Raw genomic sequence first — 18600 nt, forward strand, 5'->3', positions numbered from 1 at the left:
AGCCTAACCACATCTGTGCCCGTCCAGATGAAGGAACGGAAATGCTTCCTGGGAAGTTGAGATCAGCAAAACACACAGCGGGTCTTTGTCTGCACAGCCGCTGGCACAGCCAGTGGTACTGAGCACTTTAATATTGGTTAAAGCTCTTCACCTGGATTCAACTGAAAAATGAGAAGTGATAAAAAACACTGAAGGAACACACACAAATGTGGTGATGCCTTGAAGTATCATGTTGGTTGATGTAAAAGTAGAAGGTTTAAAATAAAAGATCAAACCTTTAAGTCCAGGTCAGGCGGATGGTGTTGAACTTGCTTATTTTTCTCATTGGACACTTGGAACTATGACATTGCTCAAGGCCTTTTTTGATTCCTAGAAGGCCAAATGTTGTGAATCTTAAATCCAAAATAAGCATTCCTGAACTGAGCGGTATTATTTCAGGCATTTGGGTACAGCATTAATGAAATTGAAATGGTAAATTGGATTGACAGGACATAAACTGTAATGACACATCTGCTGTTTTGACTGAACTGACAACTATTTTGCCAACTTGTAGATAAGATCTCCTCTTCCCCGGACCTGAAACAAGCAGCTTTCTCTTTCTGTGTTCCCAACTGTTCCTAGAAACACCCAACGCTTTCAAGACAAAAATTTACACTTGAAGGTTTGATCCGCAGCCGAATTTGAGCCGTTGTTGAAACGTTAATTCTCGGATTTCTCAGACTATCTGGATGCTGAAGGGACTAATATTAAATTAGTGTGGCCACACAACCACATGTCTGTAACCATATGTCCGCAAAAAGTGAAAACAAGTGTAATATAATACAATGTAAACTGAAGAGCAGAGTCGAGCCTGTAACTTGGGGTGTGCAGAATTTAGATTTAGTATTTTCTGAGATATCCTGTGAGAGAGAATATAGTTTATCGATTTTTATAACTCTGACACTTTAAAACAATAAGAAATTACAACAACAACAAAAACTTTTGATTTTATCCAAGCATTTTTTATTGTGAGTTTACCATGCACATTCCTGGCCAGCCAGGGTCCATTTATATAAATCTATAAACAAAAGCTGGGAAATGCCGTATAAAATACAACAATTTGTTACATACATTATATTTACAAACATATGAATGTATTAGAATTATTGTTTTTCTTTTATAAAAATAAAAGCTTGAGTGACATATATATGTTTTGCATGCAGAATCTGTTTTAGCATTTGCTTATACTTATTTTGCTCTCCGTGTGGCTGGCAATGAGAAAATATTAATGAAAAAAGGCAACAGTAGCAAGCATTTCATATCAAAGTGTTAAATATTATTTACAACATTATTATGTACAAAAATTTACAATCTGTATTTTACCACTTGCATTGTTATATGCTATAATGTACTGTATATGTTACCACTGTGATGGAAAGAAGTGATATATGAAGGCCCAAACCAGACTTGAAAATTAAAAAGCATTTAAACTGTCCCTGTGTGCATGGCCTGATTTATTATATTTAATAGTTTAACAAAAGTATGACATAAATCTATCTTCAATAAGCAAAGTCTGAAATAAAGCCACATCAGTCATTCCCAACACACATGTTGCTGCTCTCCACATGAATTGACTTCAACAGCTTGCTAAACCCTTATTCATTTCTATAACAGCATATTTTGAACATCTTTATAACAGATATGAATGCAAGATTTTGGTATTAGAAGCATTGTGGTTTCCGTTAGTAGTCTGAGTAGTACTGACCAATCACGCTCGAGCAGACTCTGGTTGCATGCAGGTAAACAGTCTGTGTGGAGCGAAAAAGAGGCCGAACACCTATATTCTGACCACGATTTAGCTTTTTATTATTTTTTCAATACGTATATTTTTTTCGTTTATTTCACTTTAAACAATGACCAGCGCACAGCAGGAGAAGTCTGAAAATCCATTATATCCGCTGGTTACACCTGAACACCAGAGATACTGGCTGTTGCCCACCAGAGGCTTAGCCGATCACCAGTCATAGCCAGTGGGTTATTATATCAATTTATTTGTAATTTTACTCAATAATTTGCCTGGTTTGGTCTTCCATAGGAAAATATAATATTGGTGTTTTGGGCAAGTGTGATGGCATCAAACACCCAGTTAGTTAATGTCAGCAGGGATGATCTGACTGAACAGTAGTCTAATCTTGTTCCCACAGATTTTATGATTGTGTGAACGACGGCGCCATTATAGGGTATGTCGACATGGAATTAAGGCATACTCCATCTAAAATTAGTTTGGTAAAAGCTATGATGTTACATTTTAACCTTCACGTTTTGAAATTGTTGGAGGCATTTTGATTGGCGCTAAATCTGGTGGTGTATATTCAACTTTAAGTATTAAAAAACATTAAGTCCTGTTATCATGTCAGCATGATGCATGGGAGTGATTATTATGGTCAGCAGACATTTAGGAATGCCGTAAGGCAAAAGACATCCAGGATCATCATTCACCAAACAAACAAATTACTGGACGCTGTTTCACTCATGACCAAACATAGACGTGAAGCCTTGAGTAAAGCCATGTTACACTTTTAGTGCCAGAAGATGAATTATTTACTGAAGGAATGGATGTAATTACATGTTGTAAGATGATAATGACTGGGTTTGCTGGATGTGATGTGGGCTTGTTCGACGGTACGCTGTCCTTTGAGAGTGGTTTTTCAGATGACTGCAAACACTCTGAAGGCTTTTCCACCTGTAGGGTTCAGTAGGCTGAAAGAAGAAGTGCAGGGAGAGAACAGAGATGTGGTAAATGTGTGTGTTGCTTTAACAGTAATGACATGTTTTGATGTAAAGATGCATTCTAATAATAATTATTAAATATGCATTCTTATTAATAATTCTAATAATTACTAGTAATTGAAATATGCTCATCACACTGACTAAGGTAATTAAGACACACTTTATTAATCCTGCAGGGAAAATTACATTATTTCACTGTGGTTATTAGTTATTACACACATTACACACAGGCCTGAAATAAACACACGCCAGTCCACACAGCGGCTCGAGCCGGCGACCCTCCGGTTTCCAAGCCAAGGCCCTACTGCCACCCCAACACAATTACAAAAAACTATTTGAACTCCAAAGTCCAACTCAACTTTCCCATGCACATTTCTTCCTCTACACTGTACATAGGTAATTTTTTTTTAACCAAACCTCGCTGAGGTGATGCCATTCTGGTAACTGCCACTGTACTGCTGCCTTTTGTCCACCGGCATCACATCGAGGTAGCCCCCTGACTCATTCTGGATCACTCCGGCATGAATGGCTGCTCGGCAGATACTGGATTTCTGGGGGGAAAGAGGTTGTTAGTAACGTCAAATGATTCATATAAGAAGAAAACACCTAAGAATAATGTTCCCTGTTCTCTAGAGCAGTGGTTCGTAACCTTTTCAAGTCGTGACCCCCCCAGAGTAATGAGGTTGGTGTTCCCGACACCCCACCCCCTCAACGAGAGAAAAGCGGCAAACCCTCTACCTGCTGATTTTAAGTGAAGATTGTAAAGTTGTTAGACAGTTTACTTTTAGCAGCTGACACTTAGCCTTGTCCAATGTGCTCCAGGCTCTGTTGATTTTTAATGTGTTTGTGACTTTTTCTCTCCCCCTGAACCACCGGAACAGCACACTTTATGTGTTTCAGGACATCCTGATTTACAAATGAAGATCTGAATGTAACACCATTCCACTCCATTTTTTTTTTTGGCAACCCCCTTGGGTGAATGCTGCCAATATTATCATCATCATAAAATCATCAAAATGGTCCCTTGACATGTTGTGTAATAACAAACAGAGGGGAGATGACGCCTATTTGAGGAAGGGATATGGGTTAAACTATAATCGGGCCTTAACTGGTTGTTTCCCAAAACATATAATAAATAATGATCTCAATAATGGCTGCATTCTATATTTCAGGGTTCAGGGTTTTCAGTGCAATAAAGGATAATGTGGGCCAATACAATTTAAACATGTCATGAAAGAAAAATAATTGTAGCTAATAACAGTAATCAATGTTAGATTTAATTTAGGTTTAAGTGTTTAAAGTTATTGCGCAAGTTGATTTGGCATGTGCGACTGATGAAACTGATGATGGCTTATTTCAAGTGCTGGATAATCCATATTTAGCATTTGAAAAAGCCATCATTAACGTTGTTAATTGTATCTTTGCTTTACTGGCTATGGCAAGTCATTTATAGTGTGTCATTTCAGACACACTAGTGTCATTTCAGAATGTCTGCTGTGAAAAAAAGTCTAGTGTTTCCAATAAATCAATGAAAGAACGTTATAGTCAGTTTATGACAATAATGCAACAACTTACATCTGAATAGTATTTTGTCCCAATCACTCGGGCTTGACTGTCGCGCAGACAGTTCCTGGGACAATACAACCTAAAGGAAAAAACAGAGCTCACTTCAGGTCATGTATTTTCAGTGCATACACTGAAACTACTCTATGTTCTTACTGTCCTTAAGGCAGAGCTATTTGGAGGCTGAAATAATCAAACTGGTTGAGTAACACACAATTTAGACAAAGAACTACACCCTATAGGATTGCAAATGGAAGAAAACTATAAATGGCAAAGTAGGTAACCTTTGTCAAGATATAATATAAACATTGGTAAATGGTAGTTCTCCTTCACTGATGATGTTGAAAAGGCCTAATAGCTAACCTCTATTACTCAGAAAAAAAAGTAACTCATTGGCTTAACCTATTTTGTTTAATTCAAATGGTGAGATGTGTTTAACCTCCTAAGTGAATAAAAGCACAATGTTACCTGGGACAGTGTCGTACAGGTTTCTTGAAAGGGCAGAACAGTGCAACGGCGGTATCACATGTTACAGCCTTGACTGGGAGAAAAAAAGCACAGCAAAATAACCCTACAGTGTGTCTGTATGCTGATAACATGTTACTGTATCTGTGTCCTCAAAGTGAAAAATGATTGCATGCTCCTTACCAGGCACCGTCTCTACTTTGAAGGAATTTGCACTCCTGTTCTTCCTGTGGATTTAAAGAAAACTGCATGAAGTTATGATCTGTGCTGCATATCCATGCATCATAAGTTGAACAGCCCCTATAAAGGGAGTACATGTACAGACTGTACTGTATTACTCCGAGTCACCTCCTATTGTGCAATATGCCATTTACATTCATCCGCACCTTACTCATGTGTACATCTGTGTGTATATACTGTCTGTTTATATTAGGGTGTCTATAGCGTAAATATGACTATTATTATTATATATCTAATTTTTTTTCTATTTCTTATAATATATTTAGTAAATTTTTTTCCTATGTGTATTTAATGCATATTTGTGTTTTGTGTTTTGTGGGAATTTTTCTTTTGACCTGCTGCAGCAAGGAAATTTCCCCAGTGTGGGATTAAAAAAGTCTATCTTATCATATCTTATAAATCCCTTTTCATCTTTTAAATAAAGACTAAATGCAGAAACTGATTCATACCCAATTGATTGAATACCATTCTTGTATGACTTGGTGAATTGTTGTTTTCTGCCCAGTCGGGTCACATCCAGCCATCCCCCATCATTGTCAATAACACCAGAGTGTAACCCAGCGCCACACACACTGGATTGCTGCAGTAGACATGCACAACTGTTAATGTACACAGCCAAGTGTAGCTTCAAATAAACATGAATCTTCCATGGATACATAGATAAATGTCAAACATTGGAAAACTCTTTTGATCACTCACCATGTCATAATAGCCAGTCCCAACAACTTTTCCCGGCGTGTCAAGACAGCCAGGTGGACACTCATATCTATGGGCAGGAATAACAGTGAACACATCTCGCCACTGTTATGTTGCTTTTCACATAAGCACATGCTACATGCATAGATAGCACAAAGATACTAATATAAGGAATATTTCTTTGTTCTATCTGATAATAATTAATGATGTTATTTCAGTATGAACTGATAGTTACCAACTATCTTGGCACATCAAATGTTTCCCAGAATTTGCATACATAGTATTATTAAAGTCTCCGAACACCCACACAGATGATTTAACTTATTCTGGCATTTCAGACCTCTGCTCAGGTTGAAGGTGGCCGAAATCACAAATTTCATCCACCAATAAGAATGATGAAGCTATCATTTGTTCTGCCCTAAAAGGTGCAACAAAGCTAACAGGAGGCTCAGGAAGATGTAAATCAATCAATCAAAACACACCGACACCGTCCTGGGAAAAGGTCCAGTCAGCCAGAATAACTAAAAACAGCTGTGCGGGTGTTCAGCGCCTTTGACACCCGTCTGTTGCAGTGTGTCACCATCTTCTTTAGCATTTACCTGTTACAGGTTGTCCCCTTGCACTGGTCTCTCAGCTTAGTCTCACAGTCGACCTGTTGACCTAACATTACAAACAAACAAGAGCCTTTCACAACCTCATTCTAATGCAAGTAATAATGTCTACTCTCGCGACTGCACCATTCAGAGAGATGTAGTAATGTGGGAACAGTCCTTACACATCTGCTCTGTGCTGATAACCTGGTTTCTCTCAAGGTTGTCATTGGGTGAAGGGTTTGGCGTCTGGGCCCTGGGTTGGGGCTCCCTGTCCCTCACTGGTTCCGCTTCAGGTTCAATGTAGTTGGTCTCCTCAATCTCAGGAGCGGGACGCCTGTCAACACCCCCGTCTGTAAACACGGATACCAGATTCTCATTGTGTTGTGTGTGTCATTTTCGTCTTACATTGATTCAAGGTGTACATATATCTCAAAATTACTATTTTTTACGTGTTAAAATGCTGCACTGGGCACATACAAAACAATCTTGCCATGGCAAAATCAGGCAGGACAGTGAGGGAAAATATTCATGGTGTAGTCAAATTTTGTGAACTATTAAAACGCACTGCAACCCATTTTCTTTTGGTAAAACTATTTATAACAATTCTGGACAGGTACAAAGGTACTGTATGTAAGGAGATAAACCATGGCAGCAGAAAAACCCCAACTCTGTCCCGTACCCACCTTTGTAGCAAAGATTGTCCCTGCAGCCTCCACCATAGCTAGCTGGACAGGCAGAACAGGGGGTTCCATATTTGTAAGGAGCATGACCCCACCAGTTGCCCCTGAAAAAGAAATTATGAAAGGGATTTTGTCGTAGTTGAAAAACGATATACTGTATGTATCATTATATAGTATCCATTTATTTGAATGTTTTTTTAATAAGCAAGAGATTGATGTGTATTATTATGAGTACAGCAAAACTACTGGAAATATTTGTGTTTTAGAAACTTCATTCATTAACGGAATTTAGCATTTATACTCATGTTACATTTTTGGCCTCAAGTTAAAAAAGAGCATATTCTTCTTCAATGTTCAAAAACTGGTGCCTACACCTGTGAGTGTGAGAATGCAAGTAGAATTGGGCATTGAGAACCGATTCCTACTTGGAATCATTTTAAAAATTGCGGTTCCAGTGGAATCGTTTGGTAGATTTGGTTTCAAATCTGATCATCGGTTCCAAATTTGACATGCGCAAGTTTTGGTTTCCGTAGCAGCCAGGCACTTGTTGTGTTGAATCCATGGAGCACAGTAAGTGGCGCTCTAAAACAAAAAAGAGCACGATAAAACTGCAAACCACCACTGAATCAAAACAAAATGTTCTTCTTATTTGTGAAATAAGCATGTGACCGTTTCAATTCCACCCCTCAACGAATCAGAATCGAGAATCGATAAGAACCGCGATCAAAACGAAGATTTGGAATTGTTCAAAATTGTTTAAATCCAAACGAAGCCCAACGCTAAATGCTAAAAGGGGCTACACCTACTGAGGTCTGCCCTCATTCTAGCTCCTACACTTGTTGTTTCAAGACCAAGTTGACTAACGTGACTTCACTTGAGATCATTTATTAGACATAGCCACATATATACAAGTCTTTCCACATATGCAACACCTGTAAACAGACTTTGATTCAGTTCATATCTTGTTTATATCTCTTGTTTGGAGTCATTACACAGTAAAAAAAATGATGCTGAGATAACTAGATTTATGAATTTAGTTTTGATCTCTGACATTTTGAGGAAGTTGTATCTCATGGCATTGAAACAAGGCGACACGTACGGTGGAGAGTAGTTGCAGACCAGATAGACAGCTTTAGCCCAGATCATTCCCCAAACGTTCATGTTGTAGCACACATTGATGGCACAGCCAATACGATTGCTAGTCGCCCACACCAGCTGAAAATTAAAAAATACTTCAATGAGTTCAGTGATCCATTTGTTGGAGCTTGTAGCTGAATTTTCAAAAGAAAGCATTCATCAAGTGTTACTATTCACATTTTCCAGTACCAGGATTATGGGTCATTTCATGCAATAATGGCAAAAGGTAATAACGATAAACTTTTATAACTTGTTAGAAGGGCCTTGTTAGTCAAATCAACACTGTCTTCCAAAAAATGATGTTCCTATTTAACAAAACTGCATTCTTAAATTGATCTAATAAGAAAATAAATCATGTTCCTTTTTTTTAAAGTCATTAACAATCCTCCACAAAGTGTTTTTTACTCCTTTTTACTTCTCTTCTTAGACGTCTAGTCAGCCTCAGTAACTAAAAAACACCTTTGTAGGTATGCAGGGCCATTACTGTTCGCTAATAAATTTGAATTATTAATTTTTTAAACATCACAAATTATTGTACTTTTTTTTTACGTTAAAGCCTAAAATGATCCTGAAGGCTTTGTTAACCCATGGAGATATGAAGCCCTTACCTGAGTGTAGTGCGTACAAACAGGTCCGGAACATCTGAATGGGCAGTGTGGGTTACACTCCTGTGAGTAGGGATAACTGTAGTGCCTCACCTCATCATACCAGGCCTGGACATGGTAGGTAGGGGGGCGGTCCCTAAAGTCACACAAAAGGTATTATACTGTATCCTTTCATAATCTCATCACAAAACATAATAAATATGTTGAAGTCATGTGTATGAATGCAATCTTGTCTAATTTATTGGAAATGCTTATGTGCCATGTGTTGAGCCAAAACATGAGATGTCCTACAAAATTAGGAGACCGCCGGCTGGTCTCGAGTTTTTTTGGTGTGTTCCATGCCGTTGTCATTTGGAGGAGCCATCAGCATCCATTTTGAACGATTTGACTTGTTGAATTGGTTCATGAGAACATGCTAAAGGAGCTAAACTACATCATCGAAGTTTCCATGAGCAAGGCACTTCAGCTGAGGCTAAACAATAGAAATCTTACCATGGACCAGTAAAGGAAAAAGCGCTTCCCTTATTAATTGCCCGTTTACACATCAGACATTTTTGACATCTGGGCATTAACACGCTTCCCTGGTTACGCCTTATCTCCTCTTCTGTTGTCTCACTTCTTGCTCCTTCTTCACTACTTTACAAGTAGGCTCTTTCAGCACCAGATGTCGTGCTCAGATTCCACACAGAGCATGACATCTATTGTCGGAAGAGACTACCGGTAAAGTAGTAGCAAGAAACGAGAGAACAGAAGAAGAGATCAACGAAATGGCAGAGTTTGAGGTCTTAGTCGAACGCGACGATGAGTGGCTCAATTTTGAAGGTCACCCGTACCTATTCAAGCCTGAATACACAAATGAGGAGCAATGGCTAATGGAGGTGAATCGGAGAGCTAGCTAGTAGTTTGGTACCATTCCGGGCATTATTAGTGGGGTTTATTTTGAGATACATATTTGGTTCCGTTAGCACCTGCAGTAAGCCATTCAGCTGAGAGCGCTAACTTGCCCTATGTTCGACCAAGGGTCTGCTGTGTTTGGCTCAAAGTCATGGTGCAAAGGACCCTTGGGTGAAATCACTCCGAACCATCCCTTTAAGAAAAGACAGCTTTGTGGTGAAAATGTATTGGGTATCACACAAAAGGATGGAGCATATTGTAAAAAAAACCACAATTATTTGTATCATATTACAGTTGTATAAAACACAGTTCCCTCCACTTCTTTGTTCGGCTATATACACACCTGCCCCAGTGCGCTCCAAGGTTTTGTCCTATTTGTGTCAACATATGGCTCGGCCCATGCTCCCATCGGCAGGTATATGCCCAGTGCTCTGCACTCCTCTCTAACTCATAATCCCAAACCTGGGGAGCAGACAAAACACACACACACACAGATAGAACAATACATGGACTTGGTTAAAAAGTTTGCCTCTGGAAATAGAAAAGTGATAAAAGGTCAACCCTGAAAGTAGGAAGCTATAGCTTTTTATTTATTTATTTTTTTCAGCTGGTGGCTAAAGCATTAGGTTTTGTAGTATCAGGTTTCTCTTGCGCTCCAGGTTAAACTCAATGAGTTTTTGAGTCTATGGCAGCTTTGCCACCGACAGATGTCTGCACATATGAAACTCCACTGTAGATAACTTGCACGATTTAAGTGGACTAAGTGGCCTGCCACTTTCCATAGTTGCGGCTTGAATTGCTACTCATTACGTTTTTCAAAAATCTCATTATCCTCTTTGAGTAAATTAGACCATACTTGAGGCAAAGTGAACCTGTAAGATGAACCTTCTTTACTTTGAAGTACAGTGGCTTTACGCATGTCTCTCGCAAATTTAACACAGTATAGTCAAAACTAGGCCTCTCCATTAAGCACACACATACTCTCTGATACACACAGACACACACATGAGGGAGAAGGGAAACAGTGAGGAATCACCACCACCACATCAACTTGCAGCTTTGTGCTACTATTCAATGTGGTTGTTTCATAGCTTGTTCCCAGAAAGTTTTTGGTGTCATAACACACGCTGAGAGAGAAAAAGCTGACAAACGAAAGCAATTCGTCTCTGTATAGGGGCTTGATTCCATCTTTACTGTGAAAACCTGACACAAATGAATCTAAAGCAAGCAGAAATACCTGAAAACAGTTTTCAACAATACAAGAAAGCAGACCAAGGGTATAGGATTGAGCAATTCAAATGCTGCGGCGAAGTTAATTTACTGTTGACTTTGTTGGGGAGGGAGAAGAATAGGTGCAGTGTGCTCTGCTGCTAGCGTACTGTTTGGTTGCATAACAGCCATCACACGTCAAATAGGATAATACTTAAGTGTGGAGTTGTAACTGCTCTGATTGACCACCATAATGTGTTCCACATGTTTGGTGAGGCTAACACACTGTGCAAACTGTTGCCCATTCACTGTGCTGCTGCTTACTGTTCAGGTCTGATTGAAGATGTTTTGACTTTACTTCTTTGGCCACAATCCACCTTGTGGCTGAGATATCAACACTGAGGTGATTTTCTGCTCTAACCTCCTGCAAGGTTGCAGGAGGTTGCCAGCTCATTATTCTCTCCGTATTCTTGTTATTCTTCACTCTTAATTATCCAGCAGTGAGGTAGATGGCCTGCTCACCAGCTTTCAGGGAAAAGTCACGATAACAACTTCCAATCTCCTTTTGCATTCCAAAGAGCATTAACTTCCCAAAATACAGCAGGGCCACCTGTGCTACAAAACTAAGTGCAAGATTGCACTTGCATTGAGGGTGAATGCTCAATAAAACAAGAAGCCATCCATTGATTTGTGAATGTAAAGTACACAAATTTGCTTCACGTAAATGCTTGTAATTCAGCCGTATTGGTGGTTGTTATTGTGGGAAGATTTTAAAGAGGTCTCTATTTCTCAGGAAAATCTGCTGGGCAAGAAGTGACGTGCTTTAGATTAACGGACGCAACAGTGCTTTAAAGGCATTTGCTGACTGGCTTTTGTAGTCAGAGCTGCGATGAAAGTTCAGCCCTTTAGGCCTCCGAATCCTGCAATCTGCAAACCAAATACTTGGTCCTCATCAGTCCCCGGCCTACCACATCATTATCATCAGTAATAGTATCCTTTGCTAAAGAAACACATGGTTAGTGTACATAACACACATTTACACTACAGTGTACCGCACTTCAAATGGTAAAGCTCGGCATGTTTTAAATAGATTCACTGCCGTGGCACCCAAAATGAGATGCATGGAGGATCAAACAAAAGATAACATCGGCCTCGGCCGGGGTTTGAGTGAGCTGCGATGGATGGGGATAGAGGAGGGAAGGCAGAGCGTGAAAGTGGAGAAGGGTGAAAAAAAAGCCTGAGGGAAAGTTTGTGAGGCTGTAGATCAAGAATGCAAAAAAGACAGGGAGAAAGAGAGTCAGCGGGAGGAGGAATGGAGTATTAGAGTTGGGAGATGCGGGGCAGGAAGGGAAGGAGGGAGGGCAGAATGGTTGAGGTAGAGGGCAGGACAACACTGCGGGGGTGAAAGCTGGATAGGTGCCAGGGTCAGCGAGGGCCGACAAGCAGGAGGTAGGTGCTACAGCTTGCCAGATGGTGACTTTGGATTGCAGATCTCATTCATTCAGTTGTCTTGAGCTGGCAGAACTGCAGAGTCGGTAGAGTGCTTTCCTGAGAGAAAGACTTATTACTTTGGCTGTGGCTCAGTGATAGCATGGTCGCCTGCCAATCAGAAGGTTTGGTGGTTTGATAAATGTGTGTGAGGGTTTATCTGATGAGCAGGTGGCACCTTGTACGGCAACCTCAGCCACAGTGTATGAATGCGTGTGAATGGTTCCTGTACTATAGAGAAGTGCTTTTAGTAGTTGTTGAGACTAGAAAAGCGCTGTATAAGAACAGTCCATTTATTTTGGTGTCAATCCTCCATGATTTGACCAGATTGACTATACAATGAAGCTTTCCATTATAGAATGGTACAAATGCAGTTTACAATTACACATTTTTTTAATAGAGGGTTCTTGGTTATATACAGGAAGACAAAGCAGCTTATCAATTTTTACCTTGTGACCGTCGATTGTGTCAGTTGAATTGATGACTGTTGCTGGCAGATTTTATCAGCTAGCTAGTTAATCAAGCTAACATTAGCTGAGTTAATTTAACCCCTTAAATGAGTTTAAACAATTGTCTCAAGCGGACTTTTGAAAGTTTCCAGATTCATTGTAATAAGAATCCCGCAAAATGATCTCAAATATGCACTTGATGACTACATGACATTGGGCATGAAAAATGTAAGGCCATTTCAGGTAACCTCCCTATAACCAATAGGACCAGGACAGAGCTCCCAAACGTTAGCCTAAACTTAGGTAGCATGCAGGACCGCCTTGCAACAGATGATGTCCATCTCATTCCGCTCTCTGTGCCGTTTTCAAACTCCGATCGCTTCGGGGAAACAACAACAAACTTTGAGCTAGCAAGCTAAACGATGAAAATGGCAAGTTTTGAAGAAAATTTGGATCATGCAACAAGGCAGGCCTGACTTTAAGAAATGATTGTAAAGATTTACAAAGATTATCTTTACTGCATTAACTATCCAACTTGGACATTTTTGGATCGATTGGTGGGGATTGCTGTGGACGATCACACGGCAATACACTGGTAAGAGCAAGTGTCCAGCTAATTTAAATAGCTCACGTTAATGTATTGTGTAAACAGTTCACTTATTTTAAAAATTGTATTTGGTGTTTTCTTTTGTCGGGTGCATGTATTTCACCAAAACAAGTTCCTTCCCGAGACCATTTTGCAGAGCCACCGCTGCTGTGTCAGGAATTAGGGCCGCCCAAGACTATTGTAATTGGCTTTAAGAAATGCACACAACCCAGGTTGTTGTTTTTTTCTCTTATCCCAGAATGTTTGTGTGAAGTAGTGAGACATTACTCTGCAGGGAGCTGGAGATAGGGCTTGCAATGCAAGACTAGCATCAGTTCTCCTGATACTCCAAATGTAATTTTGACTCTTTATTGAACTAATACTGTTGTTTGTGGTGTTTATTAATTTAAATTAAAAACAGAAATGTACTATGTGCAGAGTTGAATTCTTTCAATCGATAATGTGTATTCCAGTGTGGTAAAATTGACCTAGTATTAGAGAGACAGCTGTGTCCCCAGCACCTACCATGTACTCCATGTTGGAAGCAGGAGGGTAGACCTGACCCCGTAGCTTGTTGTGCAAGTCCAGGATGAGGTGCATGTCTCCTTCGCTGATGGCCCTCTTCCCTCTCGACCGGGCCCTCCACCACTCCTCATCCTTTTCCCTGTATTTGTCCAGGATGGACTCAAGTCGTGAGGAGTTGGTGAGGACCATTGCCAGGGCGGTCTGAGTCAAACATAGGAACAAGCTTGCTGCTCTTACCCAGCCCGTGAAAGGAAGAGGCCTCTTCATGATGGAGGAAATACTGCTGCTGAATGAAGTCTTTTTGATGTCTGCAAAACAGAGAGAGTGCATGTTTTAGTAGAATAGCTTGAATTTCAATTTCAGCTTTGTCCTTTCAGACTGTTCACTCCCTGCGCGTGAGTGCACAATTCCCATGCAGCTGTTTGATATGTGATGTTGCACCACTGCACAGCTCATTATTAGCTCATTATTTGGCACTTTTTACAAAATAGAACTGCTCCAGACTCCAAGGCAGTCTGAGTGCATCTGCAGGTCACTGCATCAGCACACACAGTAGTACCAGTGTAAACTGAGCACAAGATTTAATGCATATGTGTGAGTTACTGTACTGTATGTGTGCTAGCATGCACTGGAAGGAGGCATGCAACGTCATTTAAAAAGAATACAAAAACAGATTAAATTATAATTATTGTCTTGATATTTCCTTTGAATATCCTTTCAAGAACTAAAATACTCCATTGATGTTTTAAACAAGACTAGTTATTATTGATAATAATAGAGAATTATAGAGAATAGCTTATTAAAATGATTCTAGGAATACTTTGATAAAGTGATAAGCTCACTTGAGTGAGTAACAAAGACACACACACATAAATCACCTAAATAACAACAGTTGTTTATAATGCAGTAATTTATCATGCAAGTTTACCTTTAAATTCTGCCAAATTGATCAAAACACCTCCAAGGTGCAATATTCCAGATGCCAGAAAACCTCGAGATTATTGCAGAGTGACAGGTTTCCAATCCATGGAGCCTTTAACTCCATCCATCTCACAGAATGAGAGCAGGCAGTCGGTACATCCAAGCTGGAAGAGAGTCAGAGAGCTCAAAAACGTCTATGGGTACCTGGTGAATTCCTCAGCTGGCTCTGTGTGCTACTGGTTGCATGGGACCGCTGCTCATTTTGCGTTTATATGCCAAATTTGTTCATAGCAACGCAGAGGACCACGCCTCCAAAAACCCACTTGCTCCCCCTTAACCGCACCCCCACCTAACACACACACACACACACACACACACACACACACCCCTTAGAGCTCCTGGGTTGATCTATTTGAGGAGGTACCTGATCGCACTAGAAGTGACGTGAAGGTAAACTTGTGGATGTTATTAGAGCAGCCCACTCCTGTTACAAATATTGCTCATTTTGCTTTTTCCAGGTTTTTTGTTTGACAGGAAGACACGGTCAAAAAGAATTATTGGCAGCAGAAAGTAGGCTACAGACTTAAAATACCGTGTATAAGGCCCCCTAGTGAAAAACCACAATACGTATAAGAATTTTTAAGAATTAAGAAGTCAGCTTGCAGTTATGACATGTCTCTTAATGCATCACTAGTAGTTATTTCTTACTGTACAGTATTTATTGTACAGGAACACAGTTTGCAGTCATATTTGTACAATGCCCTAGCAAAAAAAGAAGAGAATGGTTATTGTATTGTAATAATAATTTGCACAAATGCATTACTCTCCATTCATGAGCATCTGTAAGTGTTGTATTCCTTTTCCTTGAGGGCTGAACCTGTCTGAGATCACACCAGGTCCTTTGCTGTGTGGGAGACTGGCAGCAGCCAGTAGCTGAAGCAGCCAGCAGGGTGGCTACTATTCCCCTGTGACACAACCACAAAGCACTGATTCATCTACCTTTACATACTCTATGTTTGTAGGCTGTTGTGTGTGTGAGTGTATTTGTGTGTGTGTGTGTGTGTGTGTGTGTGTGTGTGTGAGTGCTCTCTCTCACTGCTTCCTCCACTCCAACATGCTCTGTTCTAACTGTCCATCAGCAAAAGGAAACTTTTTTTTAACTGTAAATTCCCATTGAGGCACAAAGGCAAGCAAAGTGAATAGAAATATATAGAACAATGAACATAACAGCCAACAAACACAGGGATGAAACATGTCAATGTCAATGTCAATTTTATTTCTATAGCACATTTAAAAACAACAACAGTTGACCAAAGTGCTGAACAGGGTCAATGTCAAATACATAAATAACAAGTGTAAAAATCACTCCAACCAAAATACATTACAGGGAGACAAACAACACTTTAAAACATCACAACCCAGGTTAACGAGGGTTAAAAGCCACAGCAAACAGGTGCGTCTTAAGCAGTGATTTAAATGTTTGTAAGGACTGTGCCGCTTTAATATGCGTGGATGCAACAAGCCCCAGCATAAGCCATGCAGAGTATGCCCAGGCAAGTGGAGGTAATGTAACATGAGGGAAAATGATAATAAATAATGTATATGAACAAGACATTCACATGTAGGTTTATGGCCTGGCCTGCCGCAGAGATGGCACATTTCAACCCGACAACATGAAGTCCACTAATTTACCAAAATTATCACTGGGCCTACTTGTGAATATGCAGTATATTTGAACTCTTAGAGGACTCTTAGAGAAACTAATCTATCATTGATCCTTATCTATCATTGAAAAAAAGAAAATCCTCACAAGTGAGAACATGTGACTAGGAAATATACTTTTTTGCAAAATTGGTATTAATAATTTTAGTTGGGACAGCCTTATACATATGTGCAGACAGTCGCCAGTTTCATCCTTATTCCACTTAGTTGAAAATCAGCTAATTAATGTATTCACTTAAGTGCTATATAACACTGATATGCTTTGGTGACTATATAGTCTAATTTATAGATATTTTCAACATTACTAATAAAGACCACAATTTTTTTTTGATCTCTTCTACAAGGATCTGCTGCCCCCTCTTGGATAAATTAGAGATTTTCAGGCAACCACTTCAGCATGTTCACTTGAGTCAGTGCATCAGGGATGTTGGAGCAGAGCTATCAGACACCCCATTATTCAATATCTGTTACTGTGCAAGCTAGAATTAGGATATTTTTACCGCTTTACCTTGCAGACAGACAACCTAAGTTAACGCTCGGGAAACTGAAGCCGTTCTATGCTCTCATCAAAGCCACCCGACTCCATTGACAAAAAAAGTATTTAACATTGGTATAATCCCTAAACATGCAATAATGTATGAAGGATAACTTGCAGTTTTACAGGGAGATAGGCCTACATGCTGTCACTATTTTTTCACTGGCAGTAAGTAAGTCTTTAACTGTTTTAAGTTTGCCAGGCAACCAGGCAGAGCCTGGGACGACTGAAAACTGTTCTTCATGAAGAAATAGCTACACTATGAAACTCAATCATGTAAAACCACACATAGTTGTTTTAATATTTCTTTGTGTGCACGGATTACACCTTACATGTTAGTATGTGAGCTCCAGAGGTTCTTGGACAGAGCCAGGTTAGCTGTGTCCCCTGCTATAGTCCTCATGCTAAGCCTGTTACAGTCTTAACATAGGTTAATCAGCTGCAGAATGTAGCTTTTTATTTATAGTTAGCATACAGACACCAGAGTGGTATTAATCTTCTGATCAAACTCTCTATAAGAATGTGAATTCTTGTAGATTAGGATGGCACCAAGATCTTGGTTGCAGCTGTCGCCGTGGTTCTGTTGCAGTACAACCTGCTACGTTCTGCGGTGCCCTGCTGGGTTCTGCTGTGTCCTGCTGCGTCCTGCTATGCCCTGCTGTGCCACACTACATACTGTAACGCCCTGCAGTGCCCTGCCATAACATGAACTAATACTACTACATTTTTTCAGTCACTCTTCCAATATCTTTATTGAGACTGTTATTGACACTGTTCATCACATCACACATGATACTATAAATAAAATTGAATTTAATTAAATCAAATTGGTTCACAAAATGTTGGACTTTTTGGAACATTTTTTAGGACAGCTGTTTAATTTAACATGCAGTTAATACAAACTCAATCACAGGTAAATTAGGGCAATCTTTCATGTGGCCTCCAGTAAATTGTCCTGAAGTCACATTAAAAGTAAACTGTCATTATGTTTGCTGGGCTAAATCAAATGCCCCCATCACTGATGGGAAAGCGTTATTGACAAAGCAAGGTTGTGCATACAGTTGCTACACCTTTGCTCTTTCCCGGTAAACATTATGCACCTGGCCAAATAACTGCTCAATGTGTCTCTGGGTTGATTTCCGAGTTACCTGCCACATTTGAAAGTAATACATAACATTAAATAGATAAATAAAATGAGTTCATATAACAAAAATAAATGTAAAGTTAAGAGTGTGTTCTATCTCCTATTAAATATGTAGACTACTGCACTGCAGGTTGTGTACTGTTGGATTTTGGGATTTTCAAATTAAGCACACATTTTGAACATATCAATAGTTTTTGTTTTGCACCTTTCAGCCAGTTAGTCAATGGTTCAATGCTCCTGTCAATATGCTTTGGCAAGATGATGAATGGTTAGTGCAAAAGAAATGCACAGACACTCCCACATTGAGGGAATCAGCCAAACTTGACGTCAGGACCCAACTTTGACTATATCAGTCCTGTTCAGGGACAGCCTGTCAGAC

The 18600-nt window shown here is 39.8% G+C and overlaps 1 protein-coding gene across 1 annotated transcript; it reads right to left on the minus strand.

The window, feature by feature from the left end:
• Positions 1-984: 984 nt before the first annotated feature.
• On the minus strand, positions 985-15096 carry LOC116700134 (cysteine-rich secretory protein LCCL domain-containing 1). The gene is made up of 15 exons (XM_032533049.1): positions 14828-15096; positions 13900-14207; positions 9986-10104; positions 8752-8884; positions 8106-8221; positions 7010-7110; positions 6509-6676; positions 6333-6393; positions 5737-5803; positions 5487-5617; positions 4981-5024; positions 4801-4873; positions 4345-4414; positions 3187-3320; positions 985-2739 (listed from the first exon to the last, which is right to left on the minus strand). Exons 2-15 carry the CDS (start codon positions 14164-14166, stop codon positions 2688-2690), a joined length of 1536 nt encoding a protein of 511 aa, XP_032388940.1. The 5' UTR covers positions 14167-14207; positions 14828-15096; the 3' UTR covers positions 985-2687.
• Between the last annotated feature and the right edge of the window lie 3504 nt (positions 15097-18600).

The sequence above is a fragment of the Etheostoma spectabile genome, chromosome 13 (assembly GCF_008692095.1).
Source record: "Etheostoma spectabile isolate EspeVRDwgs_2016 chromosome 13, UIUC_Espe_1.0, whole genome shotgun sequence".
Taxonomy (NCBI): Eukaryota; Metazoa; Chordata; class Actinopteri; order Perciformes; family Percidae; genus Etheostoma; species Etheostoma spectabile.

Bases quoted from the DNA above. Each gene is read 5' to 3' on its own strand.
- LOC116700134 (XM_032533049.1), bottom strand. From the start codon at position 14,166: ATGAAGAGGCCTCTTCCTTTCACGGGCTGGGTAAGAGCAGCAAGCTTG. The intron at 6,394-6,508 runs GTAAGGACTGTT...TTGTAATGTTAG, and splicing joins TATCAGCACAGAGCAGATGT to GTCAACAGGTCGACTGTGAG. The intron at 5,025-5,486 runs GTATGAATCAGT...TTAAATCCACAG, and splicing joins AATGGTATTCAATCAATTGG to GAAGAACAGGAGTGCAAATT.